The 17,366-nt window shown below is 36.9% G+C and overlaps 1 protein-coding gene across 1 annotated transcript; it reads right to left on the bottom strand.

The window, feature by feature from the left end:
- Positions 1 to 11,286: 11,286 nt before the first annotated feature.
- On the bottom strand, positions 11,287 to 13,943 carry LOC133814585 (uncharacterized). Its single transcript, XM_062247527.1, has 3 exons — positions 12,372 to 13,943; positions 12,040 to 12,293; positions 11,287 to 11,953 (listed from the first exon to the last, which is right to left on the bottom strand). Exons 1-3 carry the CDS (start codon positions 13,941 to 13,943, stop codon positions 11,287 to 11,289), a joined length of 2,493 nt encoding a protein of 830 aa, XP_062103511.1.
- Between the last annotated feature and the right edge of the window lie 3,423 nt (positions 13,944 to 17,366).

Below are 17,366 nucleotides of genomic sequence, written 5' to 3'. Positions count from 1 at the left end.
ACAATAGTGCTGAGCGCTAGTCGAAAAGCATTGACTTATGAGTCAATGGCGACAACAGCGCATAGAGCGCTGGTCGATATCATTATATATAATCAGGAGCACATTATACACTTGTCTGGCCCAATGATTGTGGAAAACTAAAGCGCCAGGTACGCTGGGCTAGCTTCAAGGCTGGTTATTCAGAGGATTGGGCAATGGGCCATGGGGTGACTTATTAGTCCCAGATCCAAGGGCGTTGAGCTTGGTGTGATAAATTAATTGTGTACTTGGGTAGCAGGCACCGATATGATTCAGTTAATTATTTAATTAGGGCATTTGGTCCTATATGATGATGTAGTCATTTATATGAATGGTATGCATGCATGCGTAGGGTTATTACCGCTAGGCATGTTTATTATGATTTGGAGATGTTTTATTCACTGCTTATGAGCATGGTTAAGTTTTCTTGCTGGGCCTTGGCTCACGGGTGCTATGTTGTGTAGGTAAGGGAAAAGGAAACTGGACCAGCCATGCTTTTGAGAGCTTAGGTGGCGACGTGTACACATGCGACCGGTTGACCACCACGACCAAGGTTCTCAGAGGAACTAGGGTTAAACCCTATTTTTGCCACTTAGGTCGGCGGGCTGTAACTTTTGAGTTTTAATGACCATTTTTGAACTGTAAACAAATTTGTAAACGTTTATTATGGGATCCCATGTACAGTTTAATGTTTTAATGAAATATTCATTCCTTTTGACCGAAATTTTTAACCCTGGACTATTAATCACATTTAGATGCACGTTTATGGCATAATGACTCGTTTAACGAGTTAAGCACTATTTAAAATACACAGTGTAGCGGTCATGGCTAACCAAGGTGTTATAGTCCCTCCAAGCTTGAGCTTGGTTAATCGGAGCGTTCCCATTGTAGGCACTATGGAGCGATCTCCCATTGTCTAAGTATAAATCAGATCGTCATTGCGGGCTGAGTGTCCGGTCTGAGCGTTTAAGTGATCATGCAGATTGGATTGAGGATTAGAACGCAGAATTTGAGCTGAGCTCAACTGATTTCTTAGATTACTTTCTTGTCTTTGGGAGTGCGTATTACGAATACTCTTTGACCTTCTCTCACGATGTCTTTTTGTCCAATAGCTTCCTTCCGCGAAGCTTACTGCTGAAGTCGTGGGGCCTGAATGTTTGTGTGAACTTGGACTCTAGTGTCTCAAGAACGTGAAACATGCATGTCTTCTTTGGGTACAAAATTTATTTGGTTGTTCCTATGAGTTGGCACATTCCTTTGTGGGTGTGGGGGTGTTGGATGACGTATAGGCGATGGAGGATGCCTTATTGGTGAGGAAATTTGCCTTCCATCAGGGCGCACCGAGCTAGATCTCCCATTATCCATTTCAATGTCTTGAGTTGGTAGTAAAATTTCCTCATTTATTTGTACTTGACTAGCTGGTTGGGTTGGCGCTGAAGGATTTACAGGGACTTCCACTCTCCTCGATGTGGTCCCTGTTGGGCTAGTTTCTGGTGTAACGCCCTGGATAGCCAAGACCGTTACACTGTGTGTTTATAAAGGTTCTAGACTTGCTAATCAAGTCATTTAATTAAAAACGTGTTACTAAAACTATAATTGAACTAGGGTTAAAGGCTTTTAGTCTTAAAAGTCGCATTTCTTTTAAATATCATTTCCTGTTTACACGGGATCCCAAAAACAATAGAATTAAAACCATTTACAAAAGATTCACGAATTAAATACATTATTAGCCATACTAAGGCAAAATAAACAGTTCAGCGATCCCTGTCCTGATCCACTCCTCGGCCATGGCGATCGAACAGCTGGCCATGTACATTCAGCCCCGCAACTCTCCATCTCAGGACTGGTCTAACTTGCCTTTGCCTTTACCTGCACCACGTAGCACCTGTGAGCCAAGGCCCAGCAAGAAAACATAATAACAGAGCATAAGCAATCAACATGCAATCCAATATTTCATAAACATGTTCTCAACCATATAAATATTTAGAATAACCAAGTATTCAGCATACCAAACATATCAACTCATATCATGCACCAAATCACAAATGATAACTAGGGTTAGCGCCCTCAGGCCGTACCCTCCGTTATCCCACTGACTCCGGCCAGCTTAAACCGAGCTCAGTGAATATAAAGTTGTCCTTGGCTACCAGTGGCCAAGCCGCGCCCTATGCGCAAATATTGTGTACGACACCCTTAGGCCGCTATCACATGTCCCATGGCATAATACCATCATTGACATTATACAGATATCGGGAGCTCTTAGTCCAATCATAAACATATAACCGAGTGCAGTTTTCTTACCTTTGTGTTTGCTAGCCTTGTTCACTATGATCCTCAAGCACGATCCTTCCCGAGCCCTAGCACGAACCTAGCCACAATCATAGACCAAAGTCATTACCAACCCTCAAGTCTATAACCTAGCCTCGGGACCAATCCCGAGCCCTCGGAGAGTCCTAATTCCACCAAACAGGGTGATGGAATCGAACCCCGAACCCTTGGTCAAAAACCCTTGAAAATAACCCTAAAATCCCTCTCTGAACACAGGGTAGCGCTACAACGCTCATTGGAGGGCGCTACAGCGCTACAAACAGAACCAAAATGCCCTCAGCAAACTTGGCCTAGCGCTACACCGCCCAAAGGCTAGCGCTGTAGCGCTAGTCACAGACTGCCAAACTGCTCAATTTCTTCCTGCGATTTCTCCTGAGCCAAACTTAACCAAAACTTCCCCAAACTTTCACCAAACTCAAAATCAAGCTCACTAACATGTCTAACTCATCCCAAGCATCATAACCGTACAAAATCTAACCACATGCACCCCTAATCCCAAAATTTACCATAGCTGCTCCTGGACTTCAGAACTCAGCAAAACACAATCAAAACTTCAAAGTTTAAAGCTTAGAATTTTATACCTTTGATGGAAATTCGATTTCAAGTTAGCCTCTAGCCCTCCTTAGCTTGTTCTTCCTCAATTCCTTGGCTTGAATTCCCCTAAAGTTCCCATCAGCTCAGCTTAGACCCCATAGCATAAACAAGCCAAACCAGAAACTAAAAACTCCAAAGTCTTACCATAAGTATTGGTGTTTTCATGCTAATCCCTTGCCAACCCTTCAAGCTTAGCTCAGAATTCTTGTTTCTCAGCCTAACCTAGCTCCCCTCTGAGTTTTGCTCCAAGAAAACACAAGGAAATGGTGAAGGAGATCACCAACCGACCCTTAGAAAAACAACTCTGTTTTCTTCCCTTTCTTTTTCTTTCTTTTCCTTCTTTTCTTTCTTTCCCCAGACTTCTATATTATTCTACCATTTCCACTAAGTATAAAGCCTCAGCATACTTATCTCTTGCAAGAAAAATGACCATAATGCCCTCCCTTTTAATCCTAAATCCTTTAATCCACTTAGGGACATTTTGGTCATTTTACCCAATTCCCGCTAATTTCCTCTAGTGTCTCTAATATTTCCCGCTTACTTCCCAATACATAATTAATCACCAATTATACTCCTCATTATCAAAATTAACCCCAATATATATTCTCTACATTCCCATTTATACCCCCAGGCTCGCCCCGAGCCGGGTATAAATCCCTGCCGTGACTTTTTCGCTAATCTGCTCACTAGGATCGTCTCGAATCACAGATCAGAGATATATATCCACATAATAATGTGGTCTCAGCAATTATCACATATATACACAGTTATGCCCACAACGGGCCAAAATTACGATTATGCCCTTCTAACCTATTCAGGGCCTACATGCATACTAATACACATAGTCATGCATCTCAAATATTCAAACAGTCATAAAACATGCTTTAAACCATTAAATCGCATATATTCTGATTATGCCCTCCCAGCACACTAATCAAGGCCATGAAGCCTCATTAGTAAATTTGGGTCGTTACATCTGGCAACGTGGGTTGTCTATTCAGTCCTGCAATTATGGACAGGTTGGTTATTTTGGGGAGTCTGTTCAGACAACATGAAGCTTAGGGTTGTTGTTCGAATAGAACGACTCACATTAGGACGGTTACGCCTGTGGGATCTAGATCGGTGGGACCCACTTGTTCTCTTTTTTACATTATCATCAGTTGCAGGAGGGGGTAACCGTGCCATGATTTCATCAATTCACCTATTAGCTTGGGCGAGGTGGCTTCTCAGCTGAGCATTCTCCATCTCTATGGCAGTGAGATATCCTGGGCTAGGATTGTGGGGGTACGAAGCTGAGATTCTAGTATCACCATGGTTTTTGTTATGGTTTTGGGGCTGTATTCCAGGACGATGAGGTACAGAGGTGCCCTCTTCAGTAGGGTCAATCGTTTGGAAAAATCCTTGATCTCTAGGTCTCTCAGACTCTTTGTTGCGCATTGAATGTGTTACCACCATAATGATATTGGATTGAAAGTTTTGTGAAAAATGTCAATAAGCCTAATCTATTTCTCAAAGAAAGCACCAATCTATTGACGCAGTTTTTTTGTCACAGTAGATTAAGAAATCTAAAATAAGATGATTAGGCTTTTTTAAACCATAAAATAAGAACACGTGGTTCAGTGGTTAAAATCCACCTAGTCCACGAGTATATATTATTCTGTTTATGAACTCTCGGAGAAATTGTTTAAGACAATTTCTGCAGAGTTTTTGCATACAAAATTCGGTCCCTTTTACTGTCAATAACCTCTGTATTTATAGGACTTGATGGAAAATTTTAGGTAACTATACAATATTTGGTAACTTACAAGAATGAGTAACTTCCCAAATACATAATTCCTTAAATATGCTAAATGTCGTTATATCAGGCATTTACTATATAATGATTACAAGTATTTATGGTGTATAATGAACCACTGAGTCTATGGGAATTCTTCCCTTATTCGAGTCATAGTACCACTGCGAACTGAATGTGATCCTCAGACTATAGTTATACGCAAAGGGCGATCTGACTCAAGTGATGCTCGAAACCTGATTAAGATGATCTGGAAGTCATGTCACAGACTTTTGGGACGATCTACAGGATCTCACGCTATCTAGACTTAGTGACGCAACCTCGATATGTTTGAACTGGAATTGATGAAATGTCTGTAGAGTACAATAGCCCTTCATTTATTACTTACCAGGTGTACCTCAAACAAGACGATTGAGCTCGTATTTTTAGGGTACAACAAATGCAATTCTTGATTATAAAGGCTTTAATGATTAAATTGTTATAAGATTAACTTAGAAACATTTAATCATCAACACTAACAACATAAACACCATAGAATAACACAAATACAAAATTAGGGTTTAGATAGATACAACATTTTGTTTTGAGCAACTTGAATCTTTCAATTTGGGAACATCTAAGGCTTATACACAATAAGAATATTGTTGTCCAAAATCTCTATTCCAAGCCTTCCCTTATTGCTTGAAGCTTCATCCACATTTAACAACTATTTTAATTGTGTTATGACCTATATGAGCAAGTCCATTATGCCACAAAGTCATAGAACTAGAATTGATCACATTACAAGAATTAGATTCCATATAATTATTTCCATTATCAATAGTACATAGTTTGATAATCTCATCACATGAATAACCCTTTCCCACAAAAGTGCCCAATTTAGTTAAAGTGAGTTTACCAAATTCAAACTCCATTTTGATACCGGATGTCCTCAATAGACTTCCACTCATAATGTTACTAGTCATATCGGGAATATAGAAAACATTAGTTAGGGTTACTTTCTTTCCATTAGTGAAGAACACATCAATGTAGCCCCTTCCAAGTACTCTGGATCTCTTTTCATTTTCCATTTGGACTTAAAGTCCCACCTTTGCACTTTCAAAGGTTTTGAAAGGAGTTTTATCATAGGTTGCAGGAATGGTGGTACAAGTATCATACCACCATCCTTGCACCTTTCTTTGGGTTGCATTAACTTCACTCAAGGTTGCAATGATATCAACATCAAATGCATTGGCCTTGGTCTCTTTACTTAGGTTTGCAATGATCTCAACATAAAATGCATTGACCCTAGTATCTCACTTTCTTTTGCAATGATCTCATCATCAATTGCGTTGACATGTTCACCTTCTCTAAAGGTTGCATTAGTCTCATCATACATGCATGACATCACTACATGCATGAACTATGTTAATTCTCTTTAAGGTTTTCATGCATTCCTCATCGAATACATTATTCTCAATCAGGGTTACAATGAATTCCTCATTAAATGCATTAAATTTATTCAATGTCACAAAGATCTCATCATCAATTAAAGTGACCAAATTAAATTTATTTAGACATGCAATAATCTCATTATCAATTGCCTTAACCCTAAACTCAATATGGTCAATTTTACAATTACCATATCTCACATGATGACTAATAACTTTACAAACAAAAAAAGTATAACAATCACCCTTCAAATGTTCATTAACATTCAAAATTGTACTCTTAATATTAACAATAAACTCAAACTCAAAAAAATATGGAAGCAAAAACACTTCATTCAAATTCTTGAAATCTACACAATTAGAAATAATGAATTTGATGATACCAATCTCCTTAAGCATGTAATCCCATTGGGTTTTCTCATTCTTTGTTGATGAAGACTTTGAATCCATATCCATATTCATGTAGAGCATTTCCAAATAGAACTTTCTTTGATCTTTCATGGTTATGTGTTGAACACAAACCAATTCTTGAAGTAAGGATTTGAAGGTTGTAGAAGATGAAAAAAATTCCCTCATTTTTTATTATGCAAAACACAAAATGAAAGTAATTAGAATTAGAGATTTTGATTGTTGGGAATTTATGGCTTCACACGTTCATAATCAACAAGGCATAATAGGAAAAGATCAAGACTACAAAACCTAGATGCTAATCAAGAACCTTATTCAAATTATGAATGCAAATCTTGATAATCAAAGAACCATGTTCATGGAATGAATGCAAATCTTGATTATAAAGGATTTAGCGATTAAATGATTATAAGATGAATTAGAAATATTTAATCATCAATTCTCACAACATAAACACCATATAATAACACAAATACAAAATTAGGGTTTAAAGAGATACAACTTTTTATTTTGAGCAACTTGAATCTTCAAACTTGGGAACATCTAAGGCTTATACAAAATAAGAATATTTTTGTCAAAAATCTCTATTCCAAGAATTCCCTTATTTTTTGAAGCTTCAACCAAGTAGAATGAGATTTGTGATTTAACAAGCCTTGAAATTCATGCACGTCAAGTAATGCTTGATGAGTTTCTTGGAAAGAACTAGTAATCTTCAGAGCTAGAGAGACAGAGAGAGGGGGGTGGGGGGGTTTAGAGAGAGAAAGAGGTGAGTGATCAAGTCATCAATTAACTCATATGAACCCCTTAAATATTATAGGACCCTCATTAGACTCAACCAATGAGATTAGAACATTTAAATTTAAGTTTTGGAGCTAAATTATGTAACCCTACGGACACCCGGTAATGGCCCAGGCGACGCATCTCCTAGCACCAAGTGATGCATCACCTTACACTAGGCGATACAACACCTGGTCTATCTCGTTTAGGGTTTCATAGGCCAGGCAACGAATCGCCTTCTAGGGGCGACACACCGTCGATGTCCCTGACTTTGCACTCCAAGATGTCTCAAAACATCCTCAAATCCTCTGAAACTTCTTGGGTACTCTTATATACTCCAAATAAACATTTTGGACCAGAAATGATAGTTTATAAATTCCTATACTGAAAGTCAACTTTCAGGTGTTGAGTTTTGCGAAATCGTTATTGTTTTAGCACCTCTTTGTGCCTAAACAATTCCACTGTGTATTTAACCAATTTGAACACCCAAAAAACTTGACTCACATTTATTTATTTATTTACGGTATTTATTTATTTAAATGTTTGAATGTATTAAATGTGTTTAATAACATTGTCATGCATTGTAACATGCCATACATATTACTCACACAATATCTAATTAAAGCATACATCTAATAATGAGAAGCAACACATTTTTATTAGGAACGTCCTATTTGATTATATGAATTTTATGAATCATATAATTAATCTAGTTTAATCTAGAACAAAGAAGTATATTGATTTTAAGTGTTAATTTCAAAGCCTATTTGATAATTAATTTTATTAGATAGGAAAATGATATTCTTAATAATTAGAGTATGTATAGACTAGATAGTTTAAGGGCCTATTCAGTAGATTGATTAAATCTTGTTTAATGTTTAAATGCTTAATGAGAGTAGTAATTATTAGAATATCATTTGGTAAATGAATTAGATTAATTTAATTAAAAAGCATAGGATGTTTTGCGAAAAACACATATTCCAAAATAATGAGTGGGAGAATGAGACATATGATAACTCAATTAAATAGTGTTATTTTTATTACTTTTCGTTAGGGTTTGTCTTAGTATTAGTTTGTTTTAGGTTTATTTTATTTAAGCTTTGTTTTAATAATTGATTTTGTATTTATGTTGAAAAACTCAAAGAAAATATGAAGTTTGAGCTTATTCTAATAAGTTTTGCTCGAGTTTTATATTGGCTTGGATTTAGTGCATAGAAGGTTGCGACTAAAATTGTGAATTTGACCATGATTGGCTCCATTTCTGGGCAAAGACCGTGAAATAGAAGTTCTAGAGTTTTTCTCATATTTTTAAATCATATTTGGAGTTCGGATGAAGAAGTTATGTGCATTTTAGTGAACAACGTTTGATCAGTAAAACCAAAATGTCAATTGTGAGTTTCAGGAGCCTTGCCGTGAGATTGGCAGTAAGTGATGTGGGCACGGTAGAGACTGACGTAAGGCCATAGTTTTGTTCATTTTTGCCGATCTCACGGGGGTTTTCGACGTGAGATTGGGGAGTCGCGATTACAACCTATAAAAGTGACTCTTAAACCAGAATTTGGGGGATTTTAATTAATTTATTTTTGGGATTCATAAGAGATCAATTCTGAACGTGGAGAGCAAGTTCTTGGAGAGAACTATACAAGAGAAGAGATGATTTTGAAGATTGAAGACGGATCTACATACTACTTTTGTCTTTTTCTTCTTCTTCTTCTTCTTTATTTTACCTTATTCTTTTGAATTTTAAACCCTGAATTGTTATTCTTTTTTGGTATCTTCTTTTGAGATGATGAACTAAAATTCTTTTTCTATGGCTTTAATGGAACCCTATATTTATAAATAAGTATTCTTTTTAATTCTTTATTTTGATGTTCATATTAATTATTTATATTGGTTTGTGATTAATGCTTTTTAAAGAGTGGTCAACTTTGAAATTGAATTAGTAATTTAGGAGGAACTTGAAAGAGAAAATCTAAATTAGACCTAATCAATATAACATAGGATTGACATGTTTATGTTAATTTGTGTTTAGGATAGGAATATACCTAATCACCCTAGGTAGTCAAATTAGGGCTAAACTTAATACTATTGATAGAAATTCTTTATAGGAATATTGGAATTAATCTGTTGAATAGACTCACTTGTGATTTGGGAAACCCTTGTGAATACTTAGGAACCCTAGACTAGCAATTAGAACATTAGAATCAAGATGATGAAATATGCTTATGGAAGAACATAGGCGGAAACTAAAGACCTAGAATTATTAATTCTTGATGTATAATTGTGTTATTTTTCTATAAGTTTATTTTAATTTTCTAATTTCTTTGATTATTATTTAACTTGGATTGAAAGAAAAATAGTGTTTGGTAATTAACAACTTAAAGATTAATCTCTGTGGGATCGATTTTAATATACTACTTGTTATGATACATGCTCTTACGCGAGGTTGATAAAATCAATAAAAATATAGCACTATCTCCTATGGTCTCCATTATTTGTTAACACTGATGTTTCATGGAATGGGTCTGGAGGCGCCTTTGTTTGAATCCCCCTAAGGAAGGTTTCTGACTGTGTTATTATTCAAGGGTTACTTCTTTAAAGAATAAGATTGAATGATGTATTTCAAGTTTGACTAGCCCTAAGGTACACTCTTGAGTTAACTCATTAATCTAAAATAATAGGTTAAACTCACAAAGGTTAACTAGGCTTTCGAGCTAACTAGTTAATCTTGACCGAACAAGCGGTTATTCGTAAGTCAGAAGAGAAAATAGTTGATTTTATGTTTTCACTTATGGATTTGAGAAGTGTCTCAAAATTAATTTGGGATTAGTCTGACCTACCCTAAGGTTGGTCCATTAATTTTCAAATTAATTTATCGAGGAATTATTAATAGTTGTTTCTATGTGTTATTAAAATTTGTTGCATTCATGTTTCGTATTTACTATTCCAAAAATTATTAATATTCATAATATGTGCTAAATTCATTTTGTGATTTTATTTATTTATTTAAGCAACGATGAATAACTCAAACCCTATTACTGGTGATAATTTTATGAAATGGAAATTAAACATGAACATCGTATTGATTTGTGAGAACCACAAGTTTGTCTTGACTGAGAAATGTCCTGAGGTCCCTGCTGCCACTGCTCCCAAAACTTATAGCGAGAAGTATGATGCTTGGAATTTATCCAACAACAAGGCTAAATGCTAAATGCTTGCTAGTATGAGTGATGTACTCATAAAGAAGCATGAAGACATGGAGACTGCATATGAAATATGAGAGTCTCTTCAAGCCATGTTTGGACAACAGTCCGATCAATGCAGACATAAGGCTACTAGAGTCTATATGAAAATGAGAATAAAGAAAGGAGTTTCTGTCAATACAATGCTTGGAGCAACCGTTGATGAGAGGATTCAAGTTAGCCTAATACTTGAATCACTCACACCAGCTTTTTCCACATTTACTACCAACCATGTTATGAACAAGTTGGAGTATAATATGACTCAGTTGTTAAATGAGTTGCAGACTTTTGAATCACTCAATAAGAGTAATTCAAAAGTAGAAGAAGATCCCCAGAGAAAATTCCTACATAATCTATCAATATCCTGTATAATTTTTTGAGGGAGTAAAAAAATACTCATCCAATAATTCCTAATACCCAACAAAACAGAATGAATGAGTTGAGATCTCCCAGCAAACGAGAGATGTCTACTGGACCAAGAATGCAATCTGTTTTGAACTTTTTTAATAATTAGACCACAATCCTCAGCCCTCCATTTAGTTGGTCTAAGATAAAGACCCAGATATTTCAGAGGAAAATAACCTTCTTCAATCTCCAAGCTAGCTAAGATTTTTCTCCTTTCCTCCAACTGAACTCCACCAAAATAAATGTCTGACTTAGAGAAATTCATATCAAGACCAGACATTTGACTGAATCTTCAGAACCCATCAAACAGAATCTTAACTGAAGAATAAGAACCTTTGCAAAAGAGCAAAAGGTCATCCGCAAAACAAAGATTGACAAGCTTCAAATGTTTACAAAGAGGATGAAATCTGAACTCCTTTTGCTGGGAAGCTAACAGTAATAACCGAGTGAGATACTCCATGATCAATACAAAGAGAAGAGGAGATATTGGGTCTCCTTGACGCAGCCCTTTCATCCCACTAAAAGCTCCATGAAGTCTACCATTCAAAAGTAATGAATAAGAAGCTCCTTTCAAACAAACCATTATCCAACTTATGAATCTACTACGAAAACAATAAGCATTAAGAAGATCCTCCAAGAAATACCAATCAACTGAATCATATGCTTTGCTAAGATCTAACTTAACCAAACATCTATTTGATATATTCTTCCTAGAATAGCCTTTGAGAATGTCTTGAAGGATGAAAATATTATGGGCCATCGATCTATGTTTGATAAAAGCACCTTGATTCTGATGAGTAAGATAGGGTAGAACAGTAGATAATCTCGCACTTAGCATCTTTGAAATACACTTGTATAAAGTATTACAACAAGCTATTGGTCTGTAATCAATTACTGTAGAGGGAGAATCAGATTTAGGCACAAGAGCAATGATTGATCTGTTAAGAGATTTAGGCAACCTACAAGAATCAAAGAATTCCAAAATAGCAGAGGCTATCTCATCCCCCAAATCTTTCCACATATACTTGAAAAACCTGCACCAAACCCGTCCAGACCAAGACTCTTAACAGAATGAATGCTAAACATGGCTTCTTTAACATCCTTCTTCGAAAAAGGTCTAACTAAACTGAGCTGCTGATCTATGCTTAAGATATTACCAACATTTATTCCTGCCAGCTGAATCCTAGCAGTAGCAGAACTAGGACTGCCCAGAAAACCTTCAAAATGGCTAACAAAATGCTTGATCACATCTTCATAACAATCAACTATCTGTCCATGATCATTGACATAAGCAGTAATCTGATTAGAAGCAAATCAATGTTTTAACGTTGCATAAAAGAAGGCAGTGTTGTCATCTCCATATCTCAGCCAGGTTACTTTACTCTGTTGTCTAAGGAAGCTCTCATGCATTTTAGAATAGTGAGTAAACTCAGAACAAGCTTCTTGCTCTGCTCTATGGAGCTCTTTAGACTGAGGCTGCTGTTGAAGCAAATATTGAGCTTGTTGATATTTTTCCTTGGCTGCTAAATACTTTCCTGGTATATCCCCGATTGTCCTCCTATTAAACTGAACCAAAACTGACTTTAATTTAATCAATTTCTGACTAATTCCCTTCAGATCAGTACAGACTCCCTTAGTACACCAACTATTCAGGACAATCTCTCTAAACTTCTCATGATTTGTCCACATGTTGAAGAATTTGAACGGTTTCAGACCAGAAATCTGACTAAGAACAAGCTTAATAACATAATAACAGTGGTCAGAAATTACATCCCAGTTAAAATGAGCCTCTGAGTTAGGGAAAGCATCAGTCCAGGCTTCATTACTGAAAACTCTATCCAATTTGGAAAAAATTTGAGAACCTTCCTTCTGTTTATTGGACCAAGTGAATTGAGCACCAATTCTACGGATTTCAGACATCAAACAATTTGCTCTCCAATTACACGCATCTTCCTTTTCCATATCAGTTATAGAACGGCCACCTATTCTATCATCAAAGTCAAAAATGGCATTAAAATCACCAGCAACTAGCCAAGGTTGGACTAGCAAACTCTGTGATTCTAAGGCCTGCCAAAGCCTCTTCCTCTCCTCTAATTGATTCCTACCATAGATTACTGTCAAGAAAAATGGTTTCATGACTCCCATGATCTTCACAGTACAGTGAATAAACTGGTCTTCCACACCAATAATAGAAATTTTGAACAGATCCTCTTTCCAAACCAGAAGAATTCTCCCCTCTACAATTGGAATAGAGTAAAATTTCCAATCCCTGAAAACAGAAGTCATCATATCCTCTATTTTAGAACCCCTAAGCTTTGACTCAAGAAACGCCCCCAACCCAATTTTATTGGACCTACAGAAATCATAAAGGGATTTCTGTTTATTCCTACTGTTCAGACCTCTAACATTCCAGCAGAGAAGATTTCCTCCTTCCATTAGAGATTTTTTTTTAGTGATTTTACCTTGTTTTAGAACTTCCAATTGTCCATCTTGTAAGACACTATATTGATTAATCTTACTAGGTTGGGATACCTCATTAACATGCTTAACACCACTCACTCTTTTGGGAGTCGTCCATACCTGGTCCTGAGCTTCTGTAGTAGTATTATTATCCTTCTCATCATGAACTGAGGATACCTTAGACAACTCAGGTACTACTGAAGTCGAGTCCATCTTATCAGAAACTGGTTCAGCCTCACCCTGCCTGTTACCATCTACCTTCTCACTAGCTTCACCCTGCTCCTTCTTAGGTTGCCACACTAAGTTCTGTTCCTTTCTACAGCTAGAAGCAGCATGCCCAAGAATTTTACAAACCGAACACTTAGTAGGCAACCATTCATATTCAATAAGTTGCTCAACCAGTTGACCACGTTTATTCACAAAGCTGATACTATGAGGGAGCTTATCAGAGATTTCCACATCTACTAGAACTCTAGCGAACTTCACCATTGATCTATCTTTAGTTATTTTATCAATCATCATAGGGCGGCCAATCGTGCTCACAAGAGCACTCAAACATTTGGTTCCTCAGTATTGAAGACCCAAATCATGTAATCTAACCCAAACTGGGACTGATTTCACTAACCTGAAAGTGTCAATATCTGTCGACCATGGCCTAAGAATAACTGGTTTCCTATCAAAATGAATCACTCCCGATTCTAGGACCAGATACCTAGTCGGAATATCCCTGAACTTAACAATCGTGAACCCTGCATTCATCCTAGCCACCCTTTCAATACCAAGTTTTCCCCATATTTGACGAATAAAACCTTCGAACATAGCAATCGGTGGATTAGCTCCTAGAACAATGCATACTATAGCTGTATTCCAAAAAGATGCCTGCTCTTCAATTTCCTCCAGATCCAATTGAGATATCGGCTTCCCATCCTGAAATTATCCCAAAATTGGGACCACTTATCCTTGGCCAGATCTTGAAACGTAAGGTTATCTCCTAAATTCACCATATCGGACTCATCCAAGTTGAATCTCTCAGCATCCTTGCCATCATTAGCAGAATCTAACCCATCTTCTTCGATAGTCTCAGTGAAATCAGCCACAAAATCTGCAAAGATTTCTTCTACCGTATGCTCAACATTCAGACTCTTAGCTGTCACCTCTTCAATGTGCAAACCCTTCGTTGAATCAATCCCAATCTCTGATGATGAAGAAACTGGCTTCTGAATTGCCTTCTTCTTTCTCGCCATGGAGAGAAAGAAAGCAGCTCTCATGCCTATTGATAATAATATATTTTTCTAAAGGTAATCGCAGTAAAGTGCATATTTCATCTTGGGATCAGGTGTGTTTGCCCAAAATCTTGGGTGGGATTGGATTTAAAGAAGGTTATAAGTGGAATATTGTTCTGATGGCTAAGTATATCTGGGCTATTGCATCTAAACAGGATTCTCTTTGGGTCAAATGGGTAGCTAATGTTTATCTTAAAGGGCAGAGTATTTGGTCTTATAAATTGCATTATGATGTGAGCTGGTACTGGAGAAATCTTATTAAGCTGAGGGATCACTTCTCTTCTGATGTGCTACAGGCTGCGGTGACCAAGGAGAAATTGAACCTGTCTAGTCTTTATTTGCATCTGGTGCATAAAGAGAAGATTCACTTTGACAAGGTGGTTTGGTGTAAGCTTTCTATTCCGAAGCATAGGTTTATTCTCTGGCAAGCGGTGCTAGGTCACCTCCTCACTTGAGACAACTTGCTTAAATGTCATATCCATCTTGAGTCTTGTCTTTGTCCTGTCTATGAAATAGACAAGGAATCACATGAGCATTTATTCTTCAGATGTCCTTTTTCTCAGCAGGTGCTTGATCAAGTCCAGACCTAGCTGGGGCATCAGATTTGGCCTTCTCCTTATTCAGATTGGCAGAAATGGATGGAAGGAAGACCTAAGGGCCTTTTGCAAAAGATTAGTGCTGCTGTTCTTGCTGCCACAATGTATTATATTTAGTCTAACAGGAATTGGTGTATATTTGAGGCTTACTCTTGTACTGTTCCAAAACTGAGCTATATGATTCTCTTAGGGATTAAAGCCAAATTACTTGATCTTAGGAGTTCTAAGCTTAAGGCTGGAGAGAAGAGTTTGGCTGCTTTTATTCAAATGCTGTAACTGTTTTGTTTTGTTTTTCCAAATCTGTTAGTTTGTAATTGACTTGATTTTGGTGGAATATAATTCATTTCTTATAAAAAAAGAAAGTAGAAGAAGCAAATGTTGCTGATTTTAAACCTTCCTCTTCAAAAAAGGGAAAAATAAGAAGAGAAAGAGATTCAATGAAATGGACAATGACAAACATGAAAGGAAGCCTAAAAAGTCATCCAAAGGCAAGTAGAACAAAGAGAATAAGGATAACAAAACTTCCAAGAAAAGCATCCCAGGGGGACGTGATTTCATTGTGGGGTATAATTGTTTGGATAGGATTAAAACACTAGTAAAGGAGGGACCTTTAAGGGACTCAACTATTGGTTCTCTTCCAGTCTGTGAATCCTATCTAGAAATCAAGATGAGCAAAAGACCTTTCTCTGTAAACGGTTCAAGTGCCATAAAACCACTCCATCTTGTACACACTGACGTCTATGGTCCACTTAATGTGCAAGCAAGAGGGGGGGGGGGGGGGTTTGAATATTTTGTCAATTTTATTGATGATTATTCAAGATATGATTATCTATATTTGATGCAAAATAAATCTGAAACTTTTGGAAAGTGTAAAGAATTCTAAGCTGAAGATGAAAAGCAATTAGGTAAATCACTGAAAGTTCTTCGATCTGATCGAGGAGGAGAGTACTTGGATTATGAATTTGAGGAGTACTTGCATGAGCATGTAATTCATTCCAAACTCACTGCACCTGGAACATAATAACAAAATGGTGTTTCAGAAAGAAGGAACATGACGTTATTAAACTTGGTTAGATCAATGATGAGCTATTCATCATTGCCACTGTCATTCTGGGCAATGTGCAATGTATATATTGAATGTTGTTCCATCCAAGTCTATCCAGAAGACACCGTTAGAAATATGGAATGGTTATAAACCTAGTTTACACCATTTTTATATTTGGGGGTGTGCAACACACGTCCTGAAAGGAAATACTGGAAAGCTGGAATCTCGCATTGAGCTGTGCATGTTTTTGGGATATTCCAAAGAGACTAGAGGTGGTATATTCTATAGTCCTAAAGAAAATGGAACATTTGTATCGAAAAATACTACTTTTATTGAATACGACTATATTAACAACCATAAACCTCACAGTAAGGTTGTACTGAAGGAGATGGTCTTAGATCAAGTAAATAGATCACCAACTGTTCGCAATGAAAAATGACAAGAAGAAGCGACAAGTTATAGTCAGAATAACAAAGAGCTTTGTCGTAGTGGGAGCATTTTCAGGAACCCAATTTTCTATGAACACGAAGTTCAAATGCTTGTGTTTGACACAAAAAAAGATGATCCATTCGTTGAGATTTGTTAAATACATGGTGGAATTGTTTAGGCATGAAGAGGTGCTAAAACAATAACGATTTGACAAAAGTGAATGTGTGAAAGTTTACTTTCAGTATTGGCATTTTTAAATCAAACGTTTAGGTCCACATTATTTATTTGGAGTATATAAGATTACCCAACAAGTTTGGGAGCATTTGGATGTGTTTTGAGAAACCTCATGGAACCGTATTACAGAAGCATCAACGATACATGCATCGCCTGGTCCCTCAAAACCCTAAGAGAGACAAGTACTAGGAGACGTGTTGCCTGGTATAGGGCGATGTATCTCCTGATGCCAGGTGACGCGTCGCCTGGTCCATTACGGAATGTCTGTACAGTTACATGTTTTTGTTCCAAAACTTCAATTTAAATGTTCTAATCTCATTAGTTG

Source organism: Humulus lupulus, chromosome 2, assembly GCF_963169125.1.
Source record: "Humulus lupulus chromosome 2, drHumLupu1.1, whole genome shotgun sequence".
Classification (NCBI taxonomy): Eukaryota; Viridiplantae; Streptophyta; class Magnoliopsida; order Rosales; family Cannabaceae; genus Humulus; species Humulus lupulus.
The sequence above is the reverse complement of the archived record's forward strand: the minus strand, read 5'-3'. Positions and strand labels throughout refer to the sequence as shown.